General features: G+C 48.6%; 1 protein-coding gene across 1 annotated transcript in view; it reads left to right on the top strand.

Annotated features, from left to right (window-relative positions):
• PCSK6 (proprotein convertase subtilisin/kexin type 6) overlaps nt 1–27,118 on the top strand; it is a gene marked incomplete at both ends in the record, with an annotated part of 187,514 nt that overhangs the window by 41,382 nt on the left and 119,014 nt on the right. Inside the window, one exon of the mRNA XM_080691856.1 lies at nt 10,995–11,099. Coding sequence (XP_080547982.1) covers nt 10,995–11,099 — 105 coding nt within the window. The remainder of the gene's footprint in view (nt 1–10,994; nt 11,100–27,118) is intronic.

Raw genomic sequence — 27,118 nt, 5'->3', positions numbered from 1 at the left:
TTTTGGGTGGCTACATAGTGAAGAAAGTAATTTTAGGAGACTGGGAAATCGTGCAGTCCTCTTAACTTGGGTCAGGATTGTAATTACTGCAATAACAGAATTTTGGTTTGTGTGTATGTGACTGAAATGGGAAGCAGTTTTTAAAAAGTGCTTTTAAAACAACAACAACAACAAAATGTCCATTCTTTCCTTCTCTTTGGGCTTCCTTAATTATAAATGCCAGGTAGCCCAGTGCTGGCTAAATATAGGTTCTGTGGCCATCTATATTTATAACTTTTTGGGGGGGCGGAAGTCACCGGAGCAGTGCAGAATTAATTTGGTGTGTAGGTTTTTATGGGCTCTAATTAGTTGTGTTTTTCTTAAGCAGACCAACTGGGATCAATAGAATTATATAACTGAATTCAGCCGGCCATGACTTTAGACACCGACGCTTCTAGAAAGCCAAGGCTCTGGGAAGACGCTGGGCCCGAGGAGGCCCAAGCAGCCCCGGAGGCCGGTAAGCTCGCTGCAGAGCGGACGGGGCTGGAACATCTGTTTCCAGCCAAGGGCAGGCTGCGGGAGTGATCAAGTGAATCTTTTTGTTTGTTTTGTTATTTTTTGCAAAGTCAGAAGCCTCATCTATGGCCCATTCATTTTTGAGACCTTGAATTGTGACACGTGGTGGCTGCTATCAGCTGTGTGGCCGGGGCAGGATTGAGCTGCGGGCCTGGGGAAGCGGGAGGGCCCTTGGTGGAGTGACCAAAGCATGCGCTGGGCCGGCGCCTCCCTGCAGAAGCCAGCCAGCTGGCTCGGGCTGGGGATTGCGCGGCAGTCACGTCCATTGGCGAGCTTCGTGAGCGTGTGGACCTTCGGAACCGTCTGAGGTCACGGGGTAGCCTGGTGGGCGCACTCCCGCTCAGCAGCGGCCGGGCTGCGAATCAGACAAGACAAATGACGGGGCCGGAGGGGGGGCTTCCTCTGTTCCTCCAACAAAACCAAGTCTTCCTCTTTGCCTTCAAGAAGCGAGGGCGGGTCTGAGCTGGCAGCAGGTGCTGAGCTCTGTAGGCACTCACAGGAGCAGGCAGAGCAGCCAGGGAATCTGAAGCTTGCGTTTCTTTCTTTTCCTCTTTCTTTGTTCTTTTTTCTTTTCTTTCTTTCTTTTTTTTTTTTGCAGTACTAAGGATGGACTTGACTCCTATGTAAGACCTTCCTTCCTTCTTTCTTGCCTTCTTTCCTTCCTTTTTCCCTTCTTTCCTTCCTTTCTTTCTGGTACTAGGAATTGAACCCAGGGACTTTTACCTCCAAGCTACACCCCTAGCTCTATTTTTTATTCTTTATTTTTGAAACAAGGTCTCAACTGAGTTGCAAAGAGCCTCACTCAGTAGCTGAGGCTGTCTGCAGGGTGTGCTCCTGTGCACAGAGCCCTTACTTTTTCAGTCTTGCCTGCAGGAGACCCCCTGGCGTCACAGCACTGAGCTCCAGGGCTCCGGCCTGTCCCGAGAGGGGCACTGAGGGGCCCAGAGGAGAGCCGGCAGCGGCTGGGCCAGAGCACTTGGTCTCCATCAGCGGGATGAGGAAGACGCCGTGCCTGTGCCCACCCACCCCGTGTCATTGGGAGCTGAAGTTCTGTTCCTTTTACCAAGCTATTTTTGAGAACTCCTGGACACCAGAGGCCCTGAGGGTTGGTAGGTGATGGAGTTCCTGCCCTTGAGGAGGAGCTTGGGGCAGAGGGAAGGAGTGGCAGAGTGTGTGACAGTCACACGTGGGCAGACAGGCGGGAAGTCTGGAGGGCTTCCTGGAGGCGGTAGGAACCGGTCCTGTCAGTGTGGGGAGACTGTTCACGCTTGGGGTGAGAGCAGTGGGTGAGGTCCCTGCATGCAGCAGCATCACTGAAGCATAGCAGGTGGTGCAGGTGGGGGCCAAGCCTGTAGCCGGAGGGATGGCTTGGCGCAATGGTGGAAAGCTTCTTGTGGCCTGCGCAGGGGCGAAAATGGCCAAAGGGGCAGTGAGGCCAGAGAGGGGCCTGGCAGAGCCATGAGGCTGTCTGCACTGGGCCAGGGCCAGTGGGTCAGTGGGTGAACTAGTTTAGAACCTTTTTTTTTTTTTTAGTACTGTGGATGGAACCCAGGGGTATTCTACCTCTGAGCTACTATTTTTTTATTCTTTATTTTGAAACAGGGTCTCACTAAGTTGCAGAGGGCCTCACTAAGTAGCTGAGGCTGTCGGCAAACCTACGATCCTCTTGTCTCAGCCTCCCAAGTACTGGGATTGCAAGTGTGTGCCATCATGCCTGGCTAGTTTCAAACCATTTAAAGCGCCACTTTGAGAGGAGGAAGGCACTTGGGTGAGGAACAAATGAGGTGGTTACCATCCAGTTTCAGTGAGAGTCCTTTGCTGACCTGGCCAGGCGCCGGGGCAGCCCTGGGGAGGGCTGGTTCCATCCCCGGAGGACTTGGCGTTTTCCATGCAGCGTGTTCAGGACCCACGTGGGGTTGGGAAAGGCTCGACAGAGGAGCCGACGCCGTCCTGAGTGTGGGAAACCTGTGGGGCTGTCCTGGAAGAGGCCTCAGAACCCAGGCCCAGCACAGTCAGAAGCTCCATTCGAGGTCAGGCCCGCACATAGTAGGTTTGCCCAAGCCGATAGGGTGACTCTGACACACACCAAGGTGGACAGCCGCAGATCCAGGGGTTCTGAATTAGGACAACTGGCTATGACTCCAGAGGGTATGGGAAAACCAAGGACTTGGCTGGTTGTGTGTGTGTTTATTTATTTATTTATTTATTTATTTATTTATTTATTTATTTATTTTCAGTACTGGGGATGGAATCCTGGGGCACTCTACCTCCAAGCTACACCCCCAGTCCTGTTTTCTATTCTTTATTTTCAAACAGGGTCTTACTGAGTTGCAAAGGGTCTCACTGAGTAGCTGAGGCTGACCGTGAACCACGATCCTCCTGTCTCAGCCTCCCAAATGCTGGGTTAACAAGTGTGCGCCACCGTGCCCGGCTTGCTGGCTGGTTGTGTTCAGAGTCATTTGTTTATGAACCTTGCATAAATACACATGTACTCGAAGACATGCAACTCCACTATGTGTCTATGCAAAGATGTGCAGCTACATGTGTGTGTCCATGTATACACACATCTGTGTCTGTACACACCTGAATACATATTTTTGTGGTTATATGCAACACCTGCACAGTCATATACACATGTGCCTATATACACACATCTGAATATATGCACGTGTATGTATACATACAAATATCTGTATACACAGCATTTGAATACTTAGGCACCACAGAATTGTGCTTTGGTCAACGATGGGCTTATGACATGGCGGCTCCTTAGAGTATGATGGGGCTGAAGAACGCCTGTCGCCTTGGGATGGTATAGCTGGCCTTGCGTTGCAGAGCACAGCGCTTCCCGTGTGCTTGTGGCCAGGCGGTGTAAACAAACCCACCTCACTGCCAGTTTACAGAAATATAGCACATATGCATAGAATCATGTACAGGGCGTGACATTTAGCAATGATAATCAACGGCACTGGTACCGGTTTACGTAAACTATACGATTCATCATCATTTTAGAGTGTTCTTCTTATAAGAGTTCCGTGTAAACAGTGTGTGCACTAGGCCAGCCGCAGCCTCGTAAATCTTGTGTTTTTTCTGTCTCTTGTTGCATCAAGAGGCCTGGATGGGGGTGACCTGGGCCGTCTGTGTGTGCGCAGGAGCATTCTGCGATAAACTCACAAGATCGCCTAATGTAGGGGTTTGAATTTAGAATGCCCCTCCTGGAAACAGGTAGCGATGTGGAAAGAGGGTGTGGTTGCTAGGGAGGGGTCCCTGGGGCGCAGCCTGGGGATTATACATGTTCCCCCTCACTCTTGCTTCTGGAGGTCCGTGGTCCCCTGGCCTCACATGACATGAACTGAACCCCAAATCTCCAAGGAAACTGTGAACAAATCTTCCTTCCTCTAAGTGACCTGGCCTGGCCTTTGCGTTATAGCCGTGTGAATGCTAAGACAACTTATGACACGTTGCTCCGAATGCGTCCTCACGGTTAAGTGGTTCATGGCTATATGCATGTATATATGCACACAAGCATGCATGCACACGCACACACAGCTCAGTATGTACCTGCGTGCGTATACCACTTTCACACCCACATCCGCACGCAGGCGCATAATGGAACCCAGATGCGTAGGGACTGCGGGGCCTATCTCCTGTGAGTTCTTTACTGCAGTGAAGCAGAGTGAACACTTGCCGAGGCCCTTGGCTCTGCGTGAAAGAACCTGCTGTGGAGGACGAGGAGTCCCCACTGCAATTCACGGCGTCCATTGTGTGAGAGGCAGAGGGTTGACGGTTAAGAATCCTCACTGTGCTGTTGACGTGATGTGTGGACTTGAACACGGTCCTTCGCTGCCCTGTGCCTCTTTTTATCCACTCCTAGACTTGTAACTCAAGTGTGCTGCCCGGTGTGTGCTCAACTGGTGCTCACCATCTGCGCCAGGAGCCCTCAGTTCATGTCTTATTGAGCCAGGAGCCCTCAGTGAAAAGCTGTTACGGAACCAGGAAACACTCAGTTAAAGTTGGGGGAGTCCAGCTGGGGACAGGAGGAAGAAGGGGAATTGTGCTGAGTTCACTGCGGCCAACTCCATGCCCTTTCCTGCTTTCCTTATTTTGTGCCACAAGCATACATTACCTAGATTTTTTTTAAATGTCTAGGCGGGCATCCTGTTAAAGGCGTTAAACCGCACTCAGCTCTCCCCACTCCGGGTTCTTTGACCTCATTTCTCCCAATGTTCTGGTTGAGAACGTTTGGCAAGGCTTTTAATGGCATTTTAATGACGTTACCAATTTCATCAGCTAGTGCGTATAGCTACATATCAACGCTGAATAGAGGCAGAGCGTTCGATATTCAGCAAATTGTCTCTTCTCTAGGATGCTGTGCTCAGAGACTGGCTCCACTGAATGCATCGTGGACATACCACGAGCGAGAGACAGAGAAAAAAACATACTGAGATTTTATGTTGGGACTTGAAAAACAGCAGGCAGATCTACTGGCAGGACGGGGACGCTCCTGGGCCCGTGGGGGAAGAGTGTTGCCTGTTCCCAGGGAAGGGAAGGAAGCGGAGGCTGCCCCTGCCCGAAAGCAGCACGAGTCCCTGGGAGCCAGCGCTCCCCGTGTGCGCAGAGGCAGGCCGCTCAGATACCAGCGTGAGAAGTGGTACCCAGCGCCTTGGACCAGTGTCCACGGAAGCAGAGCCAGTGCCTGGCAGACACTGGCCCAGGCTCTGCCGAGAGACAGCAGCCCACATGGCCGGGCAGCTGAGCTGGGAGGAGCAACGGCTTTAATATCAGTACAATGTAAAAAAAAAAAAATCAGAATATTTCTGGGCTTGGAGTGTAGCTCAGTGGTGGAGCTTGGGCTTAGCAGCCTGAGACACTACATTCACTCTTCATTCTGTGCGTGCGCGTGTGTACACACACACACACACACACACACACACACACACACACATATACACACTTCCTTAGAAGATTACCTGGAGTTTAAAAGCTGCTGTGCTGTGCTCTCCTGCCTTTCCTGTCTCTAGTAGTCCCTCTTTATCTGAGTTTTCACTTTGTAGTTTCAGTTACCCACAGTCAATCTCCAATATTATTATTATTATTATTATTATTATTATTATTATTATTATTTGCAGTACTGGGGATGGAACCCAGGGGCATTCTACCTCTGAACTACACCCCCAGATTTATTTTTTATTCTTTATTTTGAAACAAGGACGCACTAAGTTGCACAGGGCCTCACTAACTAGCAGCTGAGGCTGGCCACAAACTGCGATCCTCCTGCCTCAGCCTCCCACATGCTGGAATTTCAAGTGTGTGCTACGACTCCTGGCTTCTAAACCTCCAATAACATTAAATGAAAAATTCAAGAAGTAAACAATTCATACCTTTTTTAAATGGTACTGGGATTTAAACCCAGAGGTATTCTACCTCCAAGCTACACCCCCAGCCCTATTTTATTAATTGTGTTTTGTTTGAAACATGGTCTCACCAGTTTGCTGAGAGCCTCATTAACTTGCTGAGGCTGACCTCAAACCTGTGGTCCACCTGTCAGCCTCTCAAGTACTGGGATTACAAGCATGTACCACCACACCCAGCAACAATTCATAAGTTTTTATTTTTAATTTTTTTTTTTGCAGGTCTGGGGATGGAACCCAGGGTCATTCGACCTCCGAGCTACACCCCCTGCCCTATTTTTTATTCTTTATTTTGAAACTGAGTCTCACTGAGTTGCAGAGGGCCCCACTAAGTAGTTGAGGCTGTCCACGAACCTCATGTGCTACCATGCCTGGCCAATTAATAAGTTTTATTTTATTTTTTTATTTTTATATTTTTGGTGGTACTGGAGGTGGAACCCAGAGGCTTTCTACCTCCGAGCTATACTCCCAGACCCATTTTATATTTTATTTGGAAACAGGGTCTCACTTAAGTTGCTGAAAGCCTCACAAAGTAGCTGAGGCTGGCTTTGAACCTGCGTGATCCTCCTGTCTCCGCCTCCCAAGTGCGGGGATTACAAGCATGCACCACCACACCCGGCATAATTTATAAGTTTTAAATAAATTATTTTTATCTGTTTATTTTTTTGTCATACTAGAGATTGAGCCCAGGGGCATTCTACCTTCAAGCTACATGTACCCCAGCCCAATTTAATTTTTTTGTTTTGAAACATCTCACCAGGTTACTGAGAATTTCACTACTTGCTGAGGCTGTCCTCAAACTGTGATCCTCCTGTCTCAGTCTCCTAAGCACACAGATTATAGGAGCTCGACACCACTCCCGGCTTACATAACTTTTATTATACCATATTGTAAGTGTTCTATTTTATTATTGTTAGTCTCTGCCTAATTTATGAGTTAAACTTAATCAGAAATGTGTATAGGGAGAAAAACAGCACATCCGAGGTTGGGGACTATCTGCGGTCTCAGGCATTCACTGAAGTTCTTGGAGCATTTCTTCTTGGATGGGGGGACTACTGTATGCTTATGCATATGGCCTCTGTCAGTTTGACCCTGCAGGCATACCGAAAGTGTGGCAACATACTAAACCTTATTTTGTATATCTCTATGTCTTTTGATATCAGGTGTATAATCAGAACAAGGTCTGAGCTGCTTCAGAACTCCAGAGCCCCCAGGGCGACACTGAGCTTGACCTCCTGGCTTCAGTCTCCCCATCTGTGATAGGAGGCCATCCTTCCCCACAGAGACTAGCTTCATTTCGCAGCTAGCCTCATCCACACAATGGAATATTCTTTAGCCTTAAAAATAAAGAAAATTCTGATTAGCCGCGATGTGGACGGACCTTGCAGACCTAATTTCAAGTGAAATAAGCCAGGCACGAAAGGACAGATGTTGCAGGATTCTGATGGAGCAGTGAGTGAGACTCCAGCTTCCGCAGCTGGCTTTGCAAGCTGGGGTGTGACCTTGGCTGGTGCCTCCTCCCCTGGGTGGTGGGACCACCCGCCCCAGGCCCTCAGCCCTCTTGCTGAGTTGGATGTCAGTGTCCAAACAGATGTGGCTCTGGCCACTGCTGCCCCGAGGCAGTTTTCCTGGTTAGCTTGTGGGGACCATCTGTTCCTTTCCTTGATTCCTCAATGCGAACAGCTCCCATCAGCCCAGCCCCTATGGGCCATTGCTAAGGATGATCATGGCTCCCAGGCAGTGCCTCCCTGCTGAGGGTCAGTCACCAATTCCTTCCTTTGCCAGCAAATTTCATTCAGTTCTTAGTTTCTCTGTGTCCCTGCATGGGGACATATCCTTTCATTCCAGAGTGAAAAGGCCAAGCGTTAACGTAATACCTCCCAGGGATGGTGTCTGCTTATAAAACAGCATGTTAATTAAATAATGCCATAGGTTACCGCTCCAGGACCGCCTCTGTGGCTGGCCTAGCTTGCTTCAGCAGGAGTCTGTGCACACATGCAGAAGGAAGCAAAGTGACTTACCTGGAGGAAGAGAAGTAAAAGTTCTTGTGTAAAAAAACTGAGCAGAAATGATGGCTCCATTAACATCCCAGCTGCTATAATCCAAAAGGAATGACCACACAATTTAGAGGACGTTTTATTATTTATTTATTTATTTATTTATTTATTTATTTATTTATTCATTCGTTCGTTTGTTTGTTTGTTTGTTTGTTTAGAGATTCTGGCTTTAGTCCATGTGAGGTCAGGTTCTAGAGCTCAGGACATGATGGGGTGGGGGAAGGAGCAAAGAGAAGAAATCAAGGGGTTTCTTCTCACATTATGGAGGCCAGGAGCAAGAGATAGAGAGCCAGCCAGCCAGCAAGGGCCTCCCTAGGGCCACACCCCGGGGACCCACCTTCTCCAGCCCCACACCACCAGCCCAGGTGACCACCTAGTAAAGCCATTACAATGAACTCCTCTACTGACGAGATTACAGCCCTCATGACTTAACCAAATCAACCCTGATCAGGGGATGTTGTGCATCTGACCATAACAAATGATGAAATTTATGAGAGAAAATTATGTTGAGGTAGAAAGTGAACTGAGGAAGCAGAACTGCAGGAAACCACATCAAGTGCTTCCCACCTGCTGGGCACCTGCCAGCTCCTTTGTACATATGCCTCTCACTCAAAGCTTGAAGCAACCAACCCTGCAAGGTGGTAGTTATCAGTCTCATGAGGAAACAAAGCTCAGAGAGAGTAAACCTAGGCTGCCCAGCAGGATGGGGTCAAGTTAGATGCAGACACAGATGTACCCTTGATCCAAATCCTTCCAGACCTTGAGAGGGGATTGAAGGACCTTGAAGAGGGGAGGGGAGGGGAGGGGAGGGGAGGAGAGGAGAGGAGAGGAGAGGAGAGGAGAGGAGAGGAGAGGAGAGGAGAGGGAGAATATGAATGAATTCCATCTGCCAGAGCCAGCCAGCATCCATTGAGCAGCATCTAAGCTCTGGGCACTAAGCTAGGCAGGCTGCAGATGATGCCTGCTTTGATGTACATGGCTGTCATAATATTTCATGCTCTGTGGCCCTCAGCAGCATAAACAGGTTTAAGTGGAAAGGAGCATCTTCATTTTAAAACCCCAATACAGGAGGCAGCCAGGCTGCCGGGATCGCTGGAGAGAAGAGCTGAGGTGTGGTGAAGAGGCCAGCGGGCCTCTCTCACACACCTGCTTCGTTGTCTTTGCAAAGGCGTGGGAATGGCCACTCAGCATCCGAGTCCCTCAGGTCTCTTCCTGGGCCAGTCACCTCTGTTGGGGTCAGGAGAGCAGACAGAGTGATTGTGCTAAGGTTGGAGCACGTGTTCTAGGGGTGCTGTGTCCTGGGGAGACTTTAGTCCTACTTAAGTAAGCTTGGGGGGTACGCAGCTTTATTCCTATTTTACTCAGAAGGAATCAAGATACACAGGAATTGGAAATCCTTGCCCAAGGCCACATTGGCTCATGGTGAAGAGCGTGTGAACCAGGCTTATCTCCCTGAAAACTCATGTTCAAAATCATCACATATAAACTGCCCTAGAGTGCAATTATAGCCCCCCTTATCTGCTGTGTTCTAAGATGTTTTATGGATGTTTTCTGAAACTGCCAAGTGTGCATGTACACATATAGACAGATATAGTGTATGCGTGTATATGTGTATATATGTACATATAATATACACACACATATATATACACTATCCACATAGTATATGTGTGTATACTGATAGTGTGCATGTATATATCTATGTATATATACACATATATATGTGCCACATGTAATATATATGCACGCACATATATGTACCACATGTAATATATATGTACACATATATGTACCACATGTAATATACAATAGTAAACAATATATGATGTATAGTATGTTATGCTGCTAGTATAATGTGTATACATACACACATAGACAGATATGCGCACCCATACTGTTTTTCCTAAACATACATAACAAAGTTTATGAACTAGGTATAATAAGATATCGACAATAATTACTAATAGAACAGTTGTACCAGCATGCTTTAAAACACGAATCCTGGATTTCTAGAACTTTTCATTTAATATTTTCAGGACGTGGTTAACCGCAGGTAACTGATAACCTCAGAAAGCGAAACCACAGATTGCCGGCGGGGGGGGGGGGGACTACCGTAGCCATAAATTCCAGCTTTAAAACTGGGATGGTTTAGCCTGAGATGGGGAACAGGACAGTGTCTGTGGCGTTTTGAAAGCCCTTCTTTCAGGGAGGACATCGTCTAGTAATTGCCTATAACTAGTGAGTCAAAGCAGGAAGCTGGCCCTCCAGAACAGTGCTCGAGGGTCCTGGGACAGGAGGGCAGGTCTGCACTGCGGGCGGGTCAGCCCTTGCTAAAGACCAGAGATTGGGCCGCATGGCTTCGCTGGTTCCATCCAGCCCTCCAGTGGAAATCTGTCCTGAAAAACTGCCCCTGGCAGGAAGCTGGGACACCCCGGGGGGGTTGGATGTTCTCATCTGACCCTTTCCCAATCCCACAGCAGATGGCTCGTGTGTGATCTTTGGCTTCCGTGTTGCCCTTGAGAGCGAGTGTTCGTTCTTAGCTATTTCAGTGTACCCGTGGGGCGGAGAGGATGGAATTTGTTTATAATAAATATTTTGGCGTAGACCTGACTTGACACCAACTTAGCTACTTCAGGGATGCTTCGCCCAAACTGAACATTAGTTCATGTCTGAATACTTGGCCAAGACGGCGCAAACTTGAAATGATATTAACTTACCACAAGATGTGATGGGGCCTGGGCTTCATCAGGAACATGACCAGGGCTTGTTTATCTAGTAAAAACTGTCTAAATCCACTTTCCAGTTCATAGACACTGGCGATGCCGGAGATACAGGTGGATCACGTGATGGGAAGGGTTCTCTCTCCTCCGGGTGCAGAATATGCTTCTCAGATAACAGCCAGATTTCTGTGGGAAGGAAAGTTTTGACACTGTTTGTACTAACAGATAACATCTCGCTTCTTGTTTTGCAGATTGGAAGCCTTGAAGATTACTACCATTTTTATCACAGTAAAACCTTTAAAAGGTCAACCTTGAGTAGCAGAGGCCCTCACACCTTCCTCAGAATGGACCCTCAGGTACACATGGGCAGGTGCTTTCCCAAACTAGAGTGTTTGGGTCTGTGGTCCCAAAATGGTTGTGTCTATACTGTACTGCAATTCCATAGATACTAGTTATCCATATCTGCTTTGGTTTTATTTTGTTGTTGTTGTTTTTGTGGTACCGAGGGTTGCTCCTAGGGTACTCTACCTCTAAGCTATACCTACAACGCTCGTTTATTTTGGAACAGGGTCTCACTAAGTTGCTAAGAGCCTCGCTAAGTTGCTGAGGCTGACCTTGAACCTGAGCCTTCCAAAAAATGGGAGTACAGTCATATAACACCATACAAGGCTCCATATTGACTTTATTTATTTATTTATTTATTTATTTATTTATTTATTTATTTTTGGTGGTACTGGGGATGGAACCCAGGGGCCTTCTACCTCTGGGCTGCACTCCCAGACCTAATATATATAATTTTTTTTTTTAAATTTGGAAACAGGGTCTCTTAAGCCAGCTGAGGTTGGCTTCGAACCTTTGCGATCCTCCTGTCTCCCAAGCATGGGGATTACAAGTGTGCACCACCACGCCCGGCTATATCTACTTTAAATAAAATAAGACATAGGTGTAGCAACTTATCAGGTCATCTAAATGCTCCAAATATTTGGATCTCTTGTCAGTCTTAAGAATATAAATTCCTTAGTCGGAAGCAACCTTCACATGAGGGTAGGTCTCTTGATATTTTATCAGCACAATGCACAGTAACTACCGGAGATAGGTATGTGAATTGTACCTGTAAGTAACTTAAGCAAGCATTTTAATGATAAAATTAGAAATCAGGCAAATGGGTGCTTTCTTTCTTTTTATTTTTTGTGGTACTGGGGATAGAACCTAGGGGCATTCTACTTCAGAGCTATACCCCCAGCTCTATTTTTATTCTTTATTTTTTTGGTGGTACTGGGGGTGGAACCCAGAGGCTTTCTACCTCCAGGCTATACTCCCAGACCCATTTTATATTTTATTTGGAAACAGGGTCTCACTAAGTTGCTGAGAGCCTCACCAAGTAGCTGAGGCTGGCTTTGAACCTGCGCAATCCTCCTGTCTCAGCCTCCCAAGTGCGGGGATTACAAGCGTGCACCACCACGCCAAGCTTTATTTTTTTATTTTTATTTTTTGAGGGTCTGGAGATGGAACCCAGGAGCATTCGACCTCCAACCTCCCGCCCTATTTTTTATTCTTTATTTTGAAACCGGGTCTCTCTGAGTTGCAAAGGGTCTCACTAAGTAGCCGAGGCTGTCCGCGACCAAGATGTGCAACTAGGAAAAAGTGTTCCTTAGGTTTGGTTTTTGTTTTTTTGCTTTTGATTTTTTGTTTTGTTTGTTTTGGCAGTACTAGGGATTGAACCCAGGCCCTTGAACATACTAGGCAAGTATTTCACTCCTAAGCCACACTCCTGGCTCCTTTAAATTTTTTCGTTTACATTTTTCAGTCATTCATTCAACCATTTATTTATTCATTTTTATAGTGCTGGGGATCTAATCCAGGGATGATCTACTGCTGAGCCACAATCCCTTTTTGATTTTTGATTTTCAGTCCTGGGGATGGAACTCAGAGGCATTCTACCTCCGAGCTACCCCCCCCCACCAGCCTGATTTTTTTATTCTTTATTTTGAAACAGGTCTCAAAGTTGCAAAGGGCTTCACTAAATAGCTGAGGCTGTCTTTTAACCATGATCCTCCTGTCTCAGCCTCCCGAATGCTGGGATTACAAGCGTGCACCACCACGCCCGGCTTTATTCTTTATTTTGAAACAGGGTCTCACTGAGTTGCAAAGGGCCTCACTAAGTAGATGAAGCTGTCTGCAAATTGCGATCCTCTTGTCTCAGCCTCCCAGATGCTGGGATGACAAGCGTGCACCACCATGCCCGGCTGAAAGGATGATTTCATGGTTCTCATTAACACATCTTAATGGCTACCATGAATTTAAAAATTGGGATGGTTAAAGTATAACTTTTTTTCCTTAAAAATTTATATGGTCTCTGTTTGAGATTAAAACAAATATAATTGGAAAATAGTGTATTGGAGTGGTTCATTATACTTCCTTTCTGCATAGATAAGAAATTAATTTGGGGCAAATATTAGTCCATAGATCACCTGGTAAGACTGAAATTCCCAGATGGCCAAGTAAGCCTTTGATGAGTTCATCCATTCAGCAGGTGTCTGGGACATGCTTCACTGTGTGGCTGGCTCTTCCCACCACTCACTGGGGAACTGGTAACGGGACTGACTGAAAAATGAAGCCAGAAATAGAAAAATAGGTGGTACCTCACAGGAGTGTCGTGCGGGAAACCGGCTCTGTGAGAAGCAGTCCGCAGAGAAACGTGACCATCGCTAAACCATAGTTTCAGACATGGAAATCATCTTTTCTTAATTTTGTTATTTTTCCCTCAAATTGTTTAAATGATAAAACACATGTATTTAGTTTCTCTTGCTATAGGAAGGAGAAAATTTTATTGCAATGAGTAAAGATTTTTCTTTTCTTAAAAAAAAATCAAAGTATTAAATGCTAGTCTGGCACCCGAACTTCTGTAATCAAATTATTTTAGTGATGCCCAGAGAACATTTAGATTTATATTTCCATGGAAGAATGGGGTCTTGGGCTCTTGGTGTTGGCCCAAGCGTGTCTTCTGTTTTATCGGCAGAACTGGGGGCGCGTGCAGGGGCAGCTCCTCCCCGGGCAGTGTGCTGAAGTTCCCTCTTTGGGGCACCTCTCTCTGTTCCACGTTCTGATGTGGAGTGCACGAGGAGGAAGTGGTCCTCCTGCAGCTCCTCCCTCTCAGTGGGCTGTGGAAGGGCAGATGGGTCTTCAGTGCATTCCTGAATTCATTTTATCATTGAATGGGTGAGTAGGTGGATGGAGAGAGAGAGAGAGAGAGAGAGAGAGAGAGAGAGAGAGAGAGAGAGAGAGAGAGAGAGAGAGAGATTCTACAAACCCCGTTATTCCTTCATAGCAAGGAAAAAAGTTTAATGTTTGTTAAGGGATCCTGCCGTGCATGGACGGGCACTTTACCATATCTCATCTCACCTGATTATAAGGGGCTATGATTGGATCGGCTGGTGCTCTCACCCTGGAAAGGGAAGAATGGATTTTCTTCCTTTCTTCCTTCCTTGCTTCCTAACTTCCTTCCTTCTTTCCTTCCTTCCTTTCTTCTTATTCTTTTTTTAGGTAGTGGGATTTAACCCAGGGACATTTGACCTCTGAGCTACACCTCCAACCCTTTTTATTTTATTTATTTATTTATTTATTTATTTATTTATTTATTTATATTTTGGTGCTATTGGAGGGTGGAACCCAGAGGCTTGCTACCTCTGGGTTATACTACCTGGCTTTCTACCTCCAGGCTATACTCCCAGGCCTACTTTATATTTTATTTGGAAACAGGGTCTCATTAAGTTGCTGAGAACCTCACTAAGTAGCTGAGGCTGGCTTTGAACCTGTGCGATCCTCCTGTCTCAGCCTCTCAAGCGCTGGGATTACAAGCGTGCCCACCTCTCCCAGAGAGCCCTTTTTATATTTTATTTTGAACCAGGGTCTTGAATTTTGAATCAGGTTGCGAAGGGTCTCCCTGAGTCGCTGAGCCTGACCTCAAACTTGTGATTCTCCTATCTCAGCCTCCCACATCCTAGGATTACAGGCCTGCACCCCCGCCCCAACCCCGGCTAAGGAATGCTTTTCCAAACGGCCAGGATATTTTCTTCCCCTAGGAAACAAAGCTGGATTGTAGTTGCTCAGACGCCCAGAACGGGGCACTTGGAGAGGGGCAAATGGACCTGGTGATTGCATCAGTATAAAAAAGAGCAGGCCGGGTACTCTGTGCAGTCATCTGATAAAGGTATGGGTTCCAGAAGGTTGCAAGCGGCCCATGATCTGCCCTCTGGGAGAAAATTCTAAGCTAGGAAGAAGGGGCTGCATCGCCCCTCCACCCTTCACTGTAGGCAAGCAGTGGGCTGTCTTGGGCAGATACCATCTCCTTCCTCCCATGCCCTCCGAGCTGCCATGTTGCTCCTGCACAGAGAGTTACCACCAGGGGCAGGCTGTTTCGGAACCTAAAGGTGCTCAACTGGCCGGTCGGTCGGACTCTTCCCATCCTTTCCACAACAGGAACTATGAATATTAATGGAGAACGCAGTGCAGCCCAGCGGGCTCTGCATGGGGGAGCCCACAGCAGAGTGGGGTTAGCACAAGGGACGTGTGTACAAGTGTGCGTGCAGGGGGCAGGCGCAGGCGGCTTGGAGCGCCACCTCGGTCATCTCCCTCTGCAGGGTCTGAGCTGCTCTGTATCTTCGTTTGCAGGTAGGGTCTAAAGTGCTGCATTCACTTTGGGTCTGAGGGTGAAATATTCTCAGTAATCAGTCATGCCATTGAAGGAAACAGAGAGAGGGAGGGACTTCCTAGTAAAGGCTCTGGCAGTTAAATATTTTTGAATAAGAATCCCTTTTATATAGAGTTTCTTAATAAGCGCCTGGCAGGGCTGCTATCAAAGCATCCTGCCAATAAAGAAGAAAGAGGGAGAAAAAAAAAAGGTAAACAGCCGGGCCATCCCGGCCCTGCAGGGAGCCCGCACATGACTGGCTGACTGTGTCCCACGGTTCTAATTAAAGTTTTCGCCCCAGGGAAGGTATATAGACATCTGAAGCAATTATGAATTCCGCATCGCGCTGAAAAACCTCTTGTTTACATGGACCCAGTTTTAAGGCAAACCAAATCAATTAGCTGTCAGCGTGACAAATATGTACTTTGCCTAGTCATTCCAATTAAATATTTGGCAAAATTAGCTGTTTTGTATAAGCGTTTAGTGTTATCTTTTATTGCAGAGCATCTGAACCATTTTCCTACGTTGAGTCGGGCCCTGCTGTGACACCTTCACGTCCAGAGAGATGTGTAATTAATATTATTAACAAAAGGAAAAGATGATTTAACATTATTCAGAGGCATTGGAAGGCAGAGTTGCCACTGCGTGGGGATGACCACACTGGAAATGAATGTTATAGGGCTTAGGATAAAGTTCAATCGACTGCAGATGGCATTTGATTTTAATTAGCCCCGGTCTCAAATATATAAAAAAGGCTTTGATAAGTTATGGAATTTACTGTCCCACCCCAGGGTCATATAAAAACTGATAAAGTGTAGATTTGCTCAAACAAAACAGAGAGGAAGAAGGCAAGTAGTAGGGCTTTCCTCTTAAGCACACGCACACGCATGTACACATTTACACACGTACGAGGTATCTTTGCACTGAGCCTGTGCTAACATGGCGCCGACATTTTTCTTACATCCTTAATTACCTTTACCTCCTTTTTTTAAAAAAAAAAAAAAAACCCTCTTTGAAAAGGGCCATTTTACTCAGATTGCTTTGCGGAGGAGCCCCGTCCCGGGGAGAACAGCCCGAGTGTTCTCAGTGCACGGTATCAGTCACTGGGTTTTTCCAAGGGCTGTCATTTAAGCAAACTGAAAGCATTTGTTTTTAACTTGTTCTTGTGCCAAAAGTCTGGAGAAGGGTGGATGTTACCGACGCATCAGCCAATAGCTGAAGGGGCCCGCACATTTTTTTAAAATTACTTGTTCTGATTCCATTCCAAGCTGGCTTATAGTTAGACGGTGCTGCGTGTGTCTTCCAAACCTTACATTTCAGCACGATGACGGGCTCAGCCCTTTCCTTCCCTTCGGCTCTCAGCCAGAGAGATGATGGGGATGAAGGGATAAAGATGCTGTTAGGGGGCCCTCAGCAGCTCCTTCTGGGGCGCTGGGCGCCTTCAGTCTGATTCTTTATTTCGGTACTTTACCGCTCCAAAGTTGGAAAAAAAAAAGATTAGCAGGAGGAGAGTAGGCATTCTGTTTTGGTAGGTTGGGACTTTGCCCCTAGAGTTTAATCAGAGCTCAGGTTTCTTTCCAGCAATGATGCAACCTTTAAGCAGATCTTTCCATTAACCACAGATGGAATTTTATCTGTCAGTCCTGTGTGCTAGAGCCGCTCGAAATGCAAACAAACAGGAAGTTCCTGGCAAATAACAACACAGAGATAGCGAGTGACCCAGTTGGTCTCCGGGGCTGATGAACTGTGGGATGGGCCGGAGCAGGGCAGCCTGCTACCCAGAAACGGCTCAGTGTGGGGAGGGAGGGAGCTCGGAGCATGCCAGCCAGCAATCCCATCCCAACCTCGGTCTCCTCCTGCAGCGCCATGATGGGAGAGCCGCTCGCCATATTCACGGTTCTAGGGACATGGCCACTTTGAATCTATAAAATTTGGTTTATAAAATTTTATTTATTTAGCCAGGCGTGGTGGCGCACGCTTGTAATCCCAGCATTCGGGAGGCTGAGACCAGAGGATCGTGGTTCGGGGACAGCCTCAGCTACTTAGTGAGGCCCTCTGCAACTCAGTGAGACCCGGTTTCAAAATAAAGAATAAAAAATAGGGCAGGGGGTGTAGCTCGGAGGTCAAATGCCCCTGGGTTCCACCCCCAGACCCACAAAAAATTTATTTATTTATTTATTTTTATTTTTTATTTTTTGTGGGTCTGGGGATGGAACCCAGGGATATTCGACCTCTGAGCTACACCCCCTGCCCTATTTTTTATTCTTTATTTTGAAACAGTGCTTCACTGAGTTGCAAAGGGCCTCTCTAAGTGGTAGCTGAGGTTGTCTGTGAACCGCGATCCTCCCGTTTCAGCCTCCTAAATGCTGGGATTACAAGCATGTGCTGCCATGCAAGGCTTATTTATTTATTTATTGGTACTGGGGATTGAACCCAGGGGTATTCTACTTCTAAGCTATGCCCTCTGCTCCATTTTTGTTCTTTTTATTTTGAAAAAGGGTCTCACTAAGTTGCAGAGGGCCTCACTAAGTAGCTGAGGCTTATTGCGAACCTCCAATCCTCCAGTCTCCGCCTCCCAAGTATTGGGATTGCAAGCATGCACTATCACATGCTTGGCTAAATTTGGTTTTCAGAATGCACCTTCAGCTTGATGTGGTGATGCATGACTGTGATATCAGGCACTCAGCAGGCTGAGATGGTACGATTTCAAGTTTGAAGCCAGCCCCAGCAACTTAGTGAGACCCTGTTTCAAAAAATAAATAAATAAATAAATAAATAAATAAAGGCACAAGGCTAGAGATCAGTAGTAAAGAACTACCATGGTTCAATCCTCAGTACTGCAAATATATATGTATATATGTGGATGTGCGTGTATGTATATATATATTTATGTCTGCATGTATATACATATATATGTGTATATATATGTGTGTGTCTACAAATATATGCATGTATGTATACATATACACACATTCACACTTACACACACACACACACACACACACACACACACATATGTACCTTTAAAAAACAGTTTTATAATTTCAGCCTCACTTTTGCCATCCCCATTAGTTGTCACAGAGACGTCCTAAGGCCACACATCCCAAGCTCAGGTCCCCGTCTCTGACCCCACCTCTGTCTGAGAGCGTTCACCTGCACCCTGCGGCGGGAGCCAGCAGCCCCCTCTCCTCCGCTTATTTCTTGATCAGGCTGTTCTCTCTGCTGTACGGCTCTGCCCAGGGCCTGGATATCCTGCCCGGGTCCAGCACCTGTCTTTCCGCACCTGGACTCCACACTGCCCTCCTTAGCAGCGTCCAGTGCGCATCCCCACTCCCCCACCAGTCTGTTCCCATCCTCCCCGGATCCTATGAAACACAGTGGTGCCCCTGTACTCCCGTCCCCGGGATCTCCTGCGCCGCCTCCCGGGCCCTCTGTGCCCTAGGCCCAGACATGCGGCCCTGCAGGTCTCCTTCCCAGGTCTTCGGTACTCCCCTCGGCCCAGCCTTCCCACAGCTGCTCCCCTCCCTCCCCTTTCGGCTCAAATATCCCTGCTACCGGGAAGCCTGCCCCAGCGCGCAGACTTGGCCGGCTCTTCCTAGCAGTTGTATGTTTATATTCTCGATTTAGCCCCGGGGTGGGAGCACACAGCAACGTGGGAACGGTAATAACTGGTTCAGTTCTCTTGGGACCTGGTCAGCGATAGAGACGGGGCTGGCAGGGGCCTCAGCGGGTTCCTGGGAGGCCTGGATCCGCGGGCCTGGGAACATGTTGACAATTCCAGAAAGGCGGAGAGTGGATGGGAAGGCCAGCTGACCTGCTGGTGGATCGCGGGGGCAGAGGGGCTTAGGGGCGAGCTCCTCTCCCGTCTGGCGAGCCCATCTCTTACCAGCGCCATGTGACGTTCTCAAGGGCCAAGGCCGCTGTGGGCTCTGCAGCTACTCTGCAAATGGCAAACACTCACTTTGTGAAATGCGCATGGAAATGTACCTCAGATCCCCAGTTGGGCTCATGTATACCCTAAAAATCGATTATGATCTTTTGCTTATCAGCTTCTTTCTATGTATATATTTTAGATATGAACTGGGCTCCCCTTGGTTAAATTATAAGAAAAATCCTAAAGGGAGCCTGAGTTAACAGAGCCTCATCCTGCCTTGCTAAAGCTACAGCAATAGATGTCCTCGCAGTGGCCAGACCCTGGCGCGTCGGCCGGCGTGGGCTTCGCAGCTCTGAGGACGGCCGTGGCAAGTGTGGCCTCACAACAGAGGTGTCACACAGGGGTTTCTCTGTCACAGATGGCCGCGTTCCTGCAGTGTCCTCACATGGTCTCCCCTCTGCATCTGTGTCCTAATCTCCTCTTCCTATGAGTGTCAGATTGGATTAGAGCCCACCGTAATGACCTCATCTTAGCTCAATTACTGCTTTAAAGACGCTGTCTCTAAGGGCCGGGGGTGTGGCTCCATGGAAGAACACTTGCCTAGGATGTGCGAGGGTTCCATCCCTACCATCACCAGGGTGCATGCGCGCGTTCGTTCTCTCTCTCTCTCTCTCTCTCTCTCTCTCTCTCTCTCTCTCTCTCTTTCTCTCTCTCTCCAAATGCAGGCACATTCTGAACTACTGAGGCTAGGACTTCAGCACAAGTATTTGGGAAGGGACATGCCAGCCCAAACTGTAAATGGCACTGGGCTATGGCTGCCTCCTCTGTTGACGGGTGGTGGGAAGAAGGGTACTTCCTGACGCCTTTCAGCAGTGTGAGAACACAGCTACAGATAAGTGAATGGTTTCAGTTTCCCAAACTGTTTTTACATCCACTGTCCCATTTCCAAAGATCACAGAAAAAAATTACTATCTTATTTATTTATTTATTTATTTATTTATTTATTTATGGTGGTACTGGGGATGGAACCCAGGGGCATTTGAGCTACACCCCAGCCCTATTTTTTATTCTTTATTTTGAAACAGGGTCTCACTGAGTTGCAAAGGCCCAAGTAGCTGAGGCTGGCCTCAAACCCGCAATCCTCCTGTCTCAACCTCCCAAATGCTGGGATTACAGGCGTGTACCACCACACCCGGCTCTATCATCTCTTTTGACGGTGAAGCAGGGTCTTCTGGACAGAGTGCAAGAAATGTCGTCTACTCACCGGGCATGGTGGCGCACGCTTGTAATCCCCGCACTTGGGAGGCAAAGACAGGAGGATCGCGTAGGTTCGAAGCCAGCCACGCTGGCTTAAGAGACCCTGTTTCCAAATAAAAAGTATAAAATAGGTTTGGGAGTATAGCCTGGAGGTAGAAGGGCTTTCAGGAACCCCGGTACCACAGAAAGAAAGAAAGAAAGAAAGAAAGAAAGAAAGAAAGAAAGAAAGAAAGAAAGAAAGAAAGGAAGAAAGGAAGGAAGGAGAAGTGGGGTCTACAGGGGCTCGATTGTGGTTGCCAGTGGGGAGGGGTGGGGCTGGGTTCCCCATTGCCTTGGAGGAGAGGGGGACTGACTTAGAATATCTTTTATTTTGAGTTCCTTAACTTCTTCCCTCCTTAGACTCCTCTGGCCCACCGGGTTCTGGCTTTGCTGTTACTATAGCAGCTGGTCCCCCAAACACCCACCCCAAGGCCACAGGGGGATGTGGGTGTCGGGCTGAGACGGCCGCTGAGGAAGCCAACTGATTGTGCCCACTGTGGCAGGGCTTCCCCTGCCCTTTGGGAGGAGGACGGCAGCGCCATCCAGTCATCACAGGTGCGAAGGAACCCTTTCCACCTCTACGAGTCCAGCTTAGCTCGCTGGTCCTGCACCCCAGAGCATCACAGGCCCCTTTGAAGAGCTCTTTCTCTTGCCCTCCAGAGGGAAAATGGAATCCTGCCATCATGGCCACACTGTGTTCCACAGCGCCTGCGGCTTCCCAGGACCTCAGCCTGCTCCTCCACAGGGCGGGGACAGGAGGTCCCAGCTTAGCTCCCCGCTCAGTGCATCTTGCAGTGGCCGTCACTGTCACTGCGAGACCTCCTTGCGGTTGTAAGGGGACACACGCTGGCAGCTCCGTGTCTTCCATCCCTCTGCCCCTCGGCCCTCTCCTGCAGCACCTGCGCTGGCTGGACGGTGGCCAGCAAGACATTCGGCGCAGCCTGTGTGGATGGGAATTGACCCAGGCATCTCAGACAGTTTAGCCAAAGGGCCTCAGAGGTGGCTGGCGGGTCCCTCCCCCTTTACAGTTTGGAGGCAAAGGCCCAGGCAGGGTTAAGTAGTTTGTTTTTGCGGGTATTTCTTGCACAATTGTCCTCTCCTGGAGGGGGATTATGACTTGGGGGCTCCTGGATTCCCGGGGCATGGCTGCTGACTCCCTCCACGGATTCGCCCTCCTGTGCAGCCAGGGCTGGCTTAGCACAGGGGCTGCTCTGCTCCTTTCACAGCTACAGAATAAACTGGCTTCATTTTGATGATGCCAAGGGAAAGAGGGAGGAGAGCGCTTGCAGGTGGGTCTCCTGGCTCTGGATACAGCCGTGCGGGGAGCGCAGCACCTGCAGGAAGCTCAGCCAGCGGGCGGAAGGGCGCTCAGCAGCTTCCTCAGCTGCGTGCGCTTCCCTGTGCTGTTGTGCAGGCCCCTGGGGTGTCTGTGAAGGTCCTTAGTCATCTCAGAACAAAGGTGCCGGGCCCCCCTTACTCTAGCTCACAAGATCTTCCTGGAGCTTCCATCGCAGAAAGGTCTGGAAGGCAGATAGTGGCCTCTCTTCAGGGGCGTTGGGTAACAGGAATGAAAGGCAGGGCCCTGCGCATGCCGGGTGAGCACCCTCCACCAAGCCACCTCCAGCCAGCACTTGCACGGTGGCTGCGGGGCAGTGGGAGCAGATTGCGCGCCGTCTTTGGTGATGTTGTTTGGGAGGAAGTTCCAGACATCTCTATTTTCACCTGTCATAGCTAGGACAAGTAGGTCAGTGGGCTTCTGGTCTGGCAGAGTGCCCGTGGCCCACAGGAACGAGGACAGGCCACGGCTGCCATGGCACTGATGACCCGCGACCTCGCCGCAGTTCACCAGGACCCGACGGGCTCCACCCCGTCTCCTCTCCTTTATGTCTCCTTGTAAGCCTCTTGAATTCTACCTCAAGCTAGCTACAGAAGAACATTCCAGAGACGCCTACTTTTTACCTGACTTCTAAGAAGAGTTAGAGGCCAGCATCTACCCAAAAGAAACTGTGAGACTGGGGATGTAGCTTACTGGTAGAGTGCTGGGCTGAATTTGGCCCTCAGCAACACACACACACACACACACACACACACACACACACACAGTTGCTATTCTTGTAATCTTGAGAAAATTATGAAGTCTTTATGTCTAGAATTCTCTTCTGGAGAGCAATGAATTTTCTAAGCTAAGCAAGCCGTATGTTTAGCAAAAAACAAATAGAAAATGGTTAAAGGGAAAAGGGTCAGTATAAAGTTCCATCTTCAAAATAGGACTTCAAAGAAATCAAGACACTTTATACAGGTTTGTAAACTGATACAACTGGTGTTTGAGCTAGAAGTGACATCTGGCACAGAAACCTTGCTCTTGCCACAGGTCTCTAGTAGTCAATAATCCACAAAGAAGCCAGCAAATGACATCTAAGGGTCATTAAGACCCGGTCACGTTTTCAACTCAGGAGTAAAGTCTGTTCACGGTTGCAGCATATTTAAAATCTAAAGTGTGACTTCGTTTCTTCAGGAAACATTTATTGAGCTCCAGCTGTATGCCAAGCATTACCTGATGAACAGAGCCCAGTGTCTGTCCAGGTAGAGTGTGTAGGCAGTGGGACAGCAGGGGATAATCACATCACCCCTGTGGTAGTCAGCTTGCTGTTACTGTGACAAATGCCTGAGATAAATCAACTTAAAAAGAAAAAGGGTTATTTTGGCTCTGAGTTTCAGAATATAGTTGCTTGGCCCTCTTTCTTGGGCCACAGTGCATTATGCCAGGCCAGGAAGGGGGGTGGGGTGGGGAGGAGGATGGACTCAGGGTCTCAGTATCCCCTAAAGGGCACACCCCCCAATGACCTTCCTCCCCCAAGCCCCACCTCTGAAGGTCTTACTACTTCCCTACAGCACCTTGGGCTGAGGATCTAGCTTTTAACACATGGGCCTTTGGGGGACACGTACAAGCCATAGCAACCCCAAATCCATCCTCTCACACACGAGGCCAGGCTCCCTCATTTGTGTGCTTGCTTGGGTTTAGGACTTACTCTCCATATGACAAGTGTCTGACTTTGAAAGGTAAAGATATGAGTACTTGGGTCTCTTCCAAGGCACTTTTTACAAAATGAAAGTCTGAACATCCCACGTAGACATTACTAGGCAACCTTGTGAGAAAGATATTGCTCCTTAACTCATGGTGAAGAGACCAGGATCGAAGCTTCAGTGAAAAGCGCCAGGCCAGGTTCGCTGCCAGGAGAGCCTTAGCACTGACTTCGCGCTGGGATCCTACAGAGGTGATCCTGGGCTCAGGGGGAAAGACCTCAAGTCTCCCTCCCACTCAGTTGTCCCCGTCTCCCCATTTGCAAGTTCTGCAGAATTAATTCTATGAGTGACACATGCCTAGAGGCCCTCGATGATGTAGTCCCTTTTTTGAAATTTTACTGCCGTTCCTAGTGAGACTTCTTGACTCTGCCAGTGTGCGGGTGGGCACCCCTTTATCATGGACAGGTGCCGACTCAGCTTGATGTGAGAGTTCAAGTTTTAGTCTCTTGGTTTGGGGCCATCGACACACCTCTGGGCTTTGAGAGTGACTACGTGGCTCCTGGGTTCCAACCTGAGGGGCGAGTGAAGCAGAGGTTTGCTTCTGGGCTGGGGCGGACGGGTGGGAGCCTTGGCCCTGAATGAGGACTGGGCGTGTTCATGATATTCTGCCTAAACCTGGCATCAGACACACAGAAGGACTCGATGTGCCTTGTCCACTATCCAGAGACATCTGGGTGGTGGATCTGAAAGCTGGCTTATTCTTTGTGGTGGGCAGGAAGCAAGATGGGGGATCCCAGTGTACTTTCCCAGGAATGGGTGAAGAACAAGGCATCCGTTGGAACCTAGAGGACAAGGACCAGGTGACCACTGGCTAAACTGGTCCCTGAAACTGCTGCCCACCTGGATTCCTCTCCAAAATGTCGGGATCAGAAACTCTCCAGATGGCAAATATCTATCAGATTCAGTTCCACCGGCCCGGCCCCATCTTGGTCCTGGTCAGAGACTTAGAGTGAGCAGGCCCATTGCCCCTGGGCTGAGGAGTGCTGTCTTCATGCCAGTGGGTGGCTGAGGGTCCCCTCACCATGCCGTGGACCTGGTGCAATCAGCCCACCATCAGAACTGTGCTAGCAAGGGGTTCTCCCCAGCACCTAGCAACCATCACGGGCTGGGATGCCCAAACTCTCACTCTACTAGGCAACTAATTCATGACGTCTGGAAATACGCTTTCTCCTGTCACCTAACTGGTTTTGGGGTGAGTCACCCAGCTGGTCTTAGAAGAGCAGAGCCCCCTCCCTCTCTAGATGGATGTGTGGCCTGGTAAGCACAGCAGTCGGGAGGCACGGGAAGGTCTTAGGGTAAGTTGTAAATCCAGGGCTCAGCCTGGTGGGGGAGCGGGAAGGATGGACTATCAGTGAGCCTCGAGCCATGAGGAATCTCCGTTCTGCTGCATTTCATAGCAGAATGCCTAGGGGATTATGAAATAGCGTCCTAGGTATTTCAAACCAGGTGAGAGCTTTCTAGTTCAGGGTGGTGCATGGAGGAGCTGAATAGGGCCGTCAAGGGGTGTTATGAACAACATCTCTTATTTTGTAGCTTTATTTTCAGCAGAAGTATTTATCAGTGGCCATTATAAATTTCCTAGGATGCGTTGCTAAGGCCTTTTTAAGTGTGTGTCCCACAATCAGTTTTGAACTCTTGTTTACCAGGAGCCCAGTCTCTGGGTGTTTATAGACAGATCGCGGCGGTGGTGGGACAGGCTGTGGTCCTTGCCTTCCAAGCAATTTGTTCTGCACCCTAAGGATACCTTTAAGATGCATCCTCACCCCTGCAGGGCTGCATATGGGGTGCCCTGCTCTCCTCCCTCGGGTGCTGAGGAAGTTGAAGTTGGGACAGAGGAAAGGAAATGTGCCTCCCTCGTTGAGCAGGGCCCGCAACCCCCACTCCCAGCGTAAGCAGCACCTTACTGTGCCGGCCCAAGGTCCCTGGCCTTAGCACAGCAGCCTCCAGCTTACCGGGAGCCTCCTCCTCGTTCTTCCTCCCGCCTCTCTTCCGCCTTCCCCCAGCCTGCACCAGCTCCTCCAGGCAGCCTGCTGGTCTGGAGTCACACCACACTACTGTCACCAGGGCCTGGGTGCTCCTCCTCCTCCTCTTCCTCTTCCTATTCCTCCTCCTCCTCCTCCTCCTCCCCTCCTCCTCCTCCTCCTCCTCCTCCCAATCTTGGGGCCCTGGCCCTGGCTGAACCCTGCCTTCTAGCACTACCAGATTGGGTGGGACCAGCTCATAAGATCAGAGAAAATGCTCCTGCTCCCATGAATTCTTCTCCAAGACACTTGGAAAATGATTGAGTTCCTCTCACATGAAAAGAACCCACACAGAAGGATAATGGCGACCGTGTGCCAGGCATTAGTCCGAGAGCTTTATGTATACGGTGCATGGATTAACCCTCCTGATAACGCGTGGTGGTCCCCGGGCTGCAGACCGAGGACCGAGGAGGCCAGCGGCCCGCTCTCAACCTTGAAAGCAATTTGAAAATCTTAAGGTGGCAGTAGTCTCAGCACCCAGGAATTGCTGCTGCAGATATATTGCTGCCTCCCTTTCTAGATTTTTCTCTGTGCATGTTTTGAAAACATGTTTCTAGTGGCTGCCAGAAATTCTTATACATGAGCTGTCATAGTTTTCTTATTCATATCCTCACTCTAACACAATTCCTGTAAAAAGTACGACCAAGCAATTTTCTGTTTCACTCCTTCCTTCCTTCCTTCCTTCCTTCCTTCCTTCCTTCCTTCCTTCCTTCCTTCCTCTTTTCTTTTTTCTTCCTAGAAAGAGTTACTTATCAATTTTTTAATAACTTCACAGGTTCACAGGATCCTGTGTGTGTGTGTGTGTGTGTGTGTGTGTGTATAGTTGTAGTAGAAGGTATGGAACCCAGGGGCATTCTACCTCCGAGCTACACCCCCAGCCCTATTTTTTATTCTTTATTTTGAAATAGGGTCTCACCTATGTTACAGAGGGCCTCACTAAGTAGCTGAGTGTAGCCGCAAACCTGTGACCCTCCTGTCTCAGCCTCCCAAGTACTGGATTACAAGTGTGCGCCACCACGCCCGGCCAGGATCCATTATTTTTGTAGAATATTTTCAAAAATCTATCAGTGCGATATCATTTCCCCTCCACATGTAACAAATCAGTTGTCATTTTTCCAAAGCGGCCACTTTGAAGTGAAAGCTCTGCTTGGAGCACGCCATCCACAGCACCTACTGTGGCCAGGCGCAGTGGCCCACGCCTGTCATCCCAGTACTTGAGAGGCTGAGACAGGAGGATGGCAGCTTTGAGGACAGCCTCAGCCACGTAGTGGGATTCCATCAACTTAGCAAATCCTGTTTCAAAATAAAAAATAAAAAGGGCTGGGAGTGTAGATACACACACACACACACACACACACACACACACACCACACACACCTATTATGACCTAAGACTCTTGCATAAGGAAAC

Source organism: Muscardinus avellanarius, assembly GCF_963383645.1.
Source record: "Muscardinus avellanarius genome assembly, chromosome: 3".
NCBI classification, from domain to species: domain Eukaryota; kingdom Metazoa; phylum Chordata; class Mammalia; order Rodentia; family Gliridae; genus Muscardinus; species Muscardinus avellanarius.
Note: the sequence above shows the minus strand (reverse complement) of the source record. Positions and strands in the feature narration are given on the sequence as shown.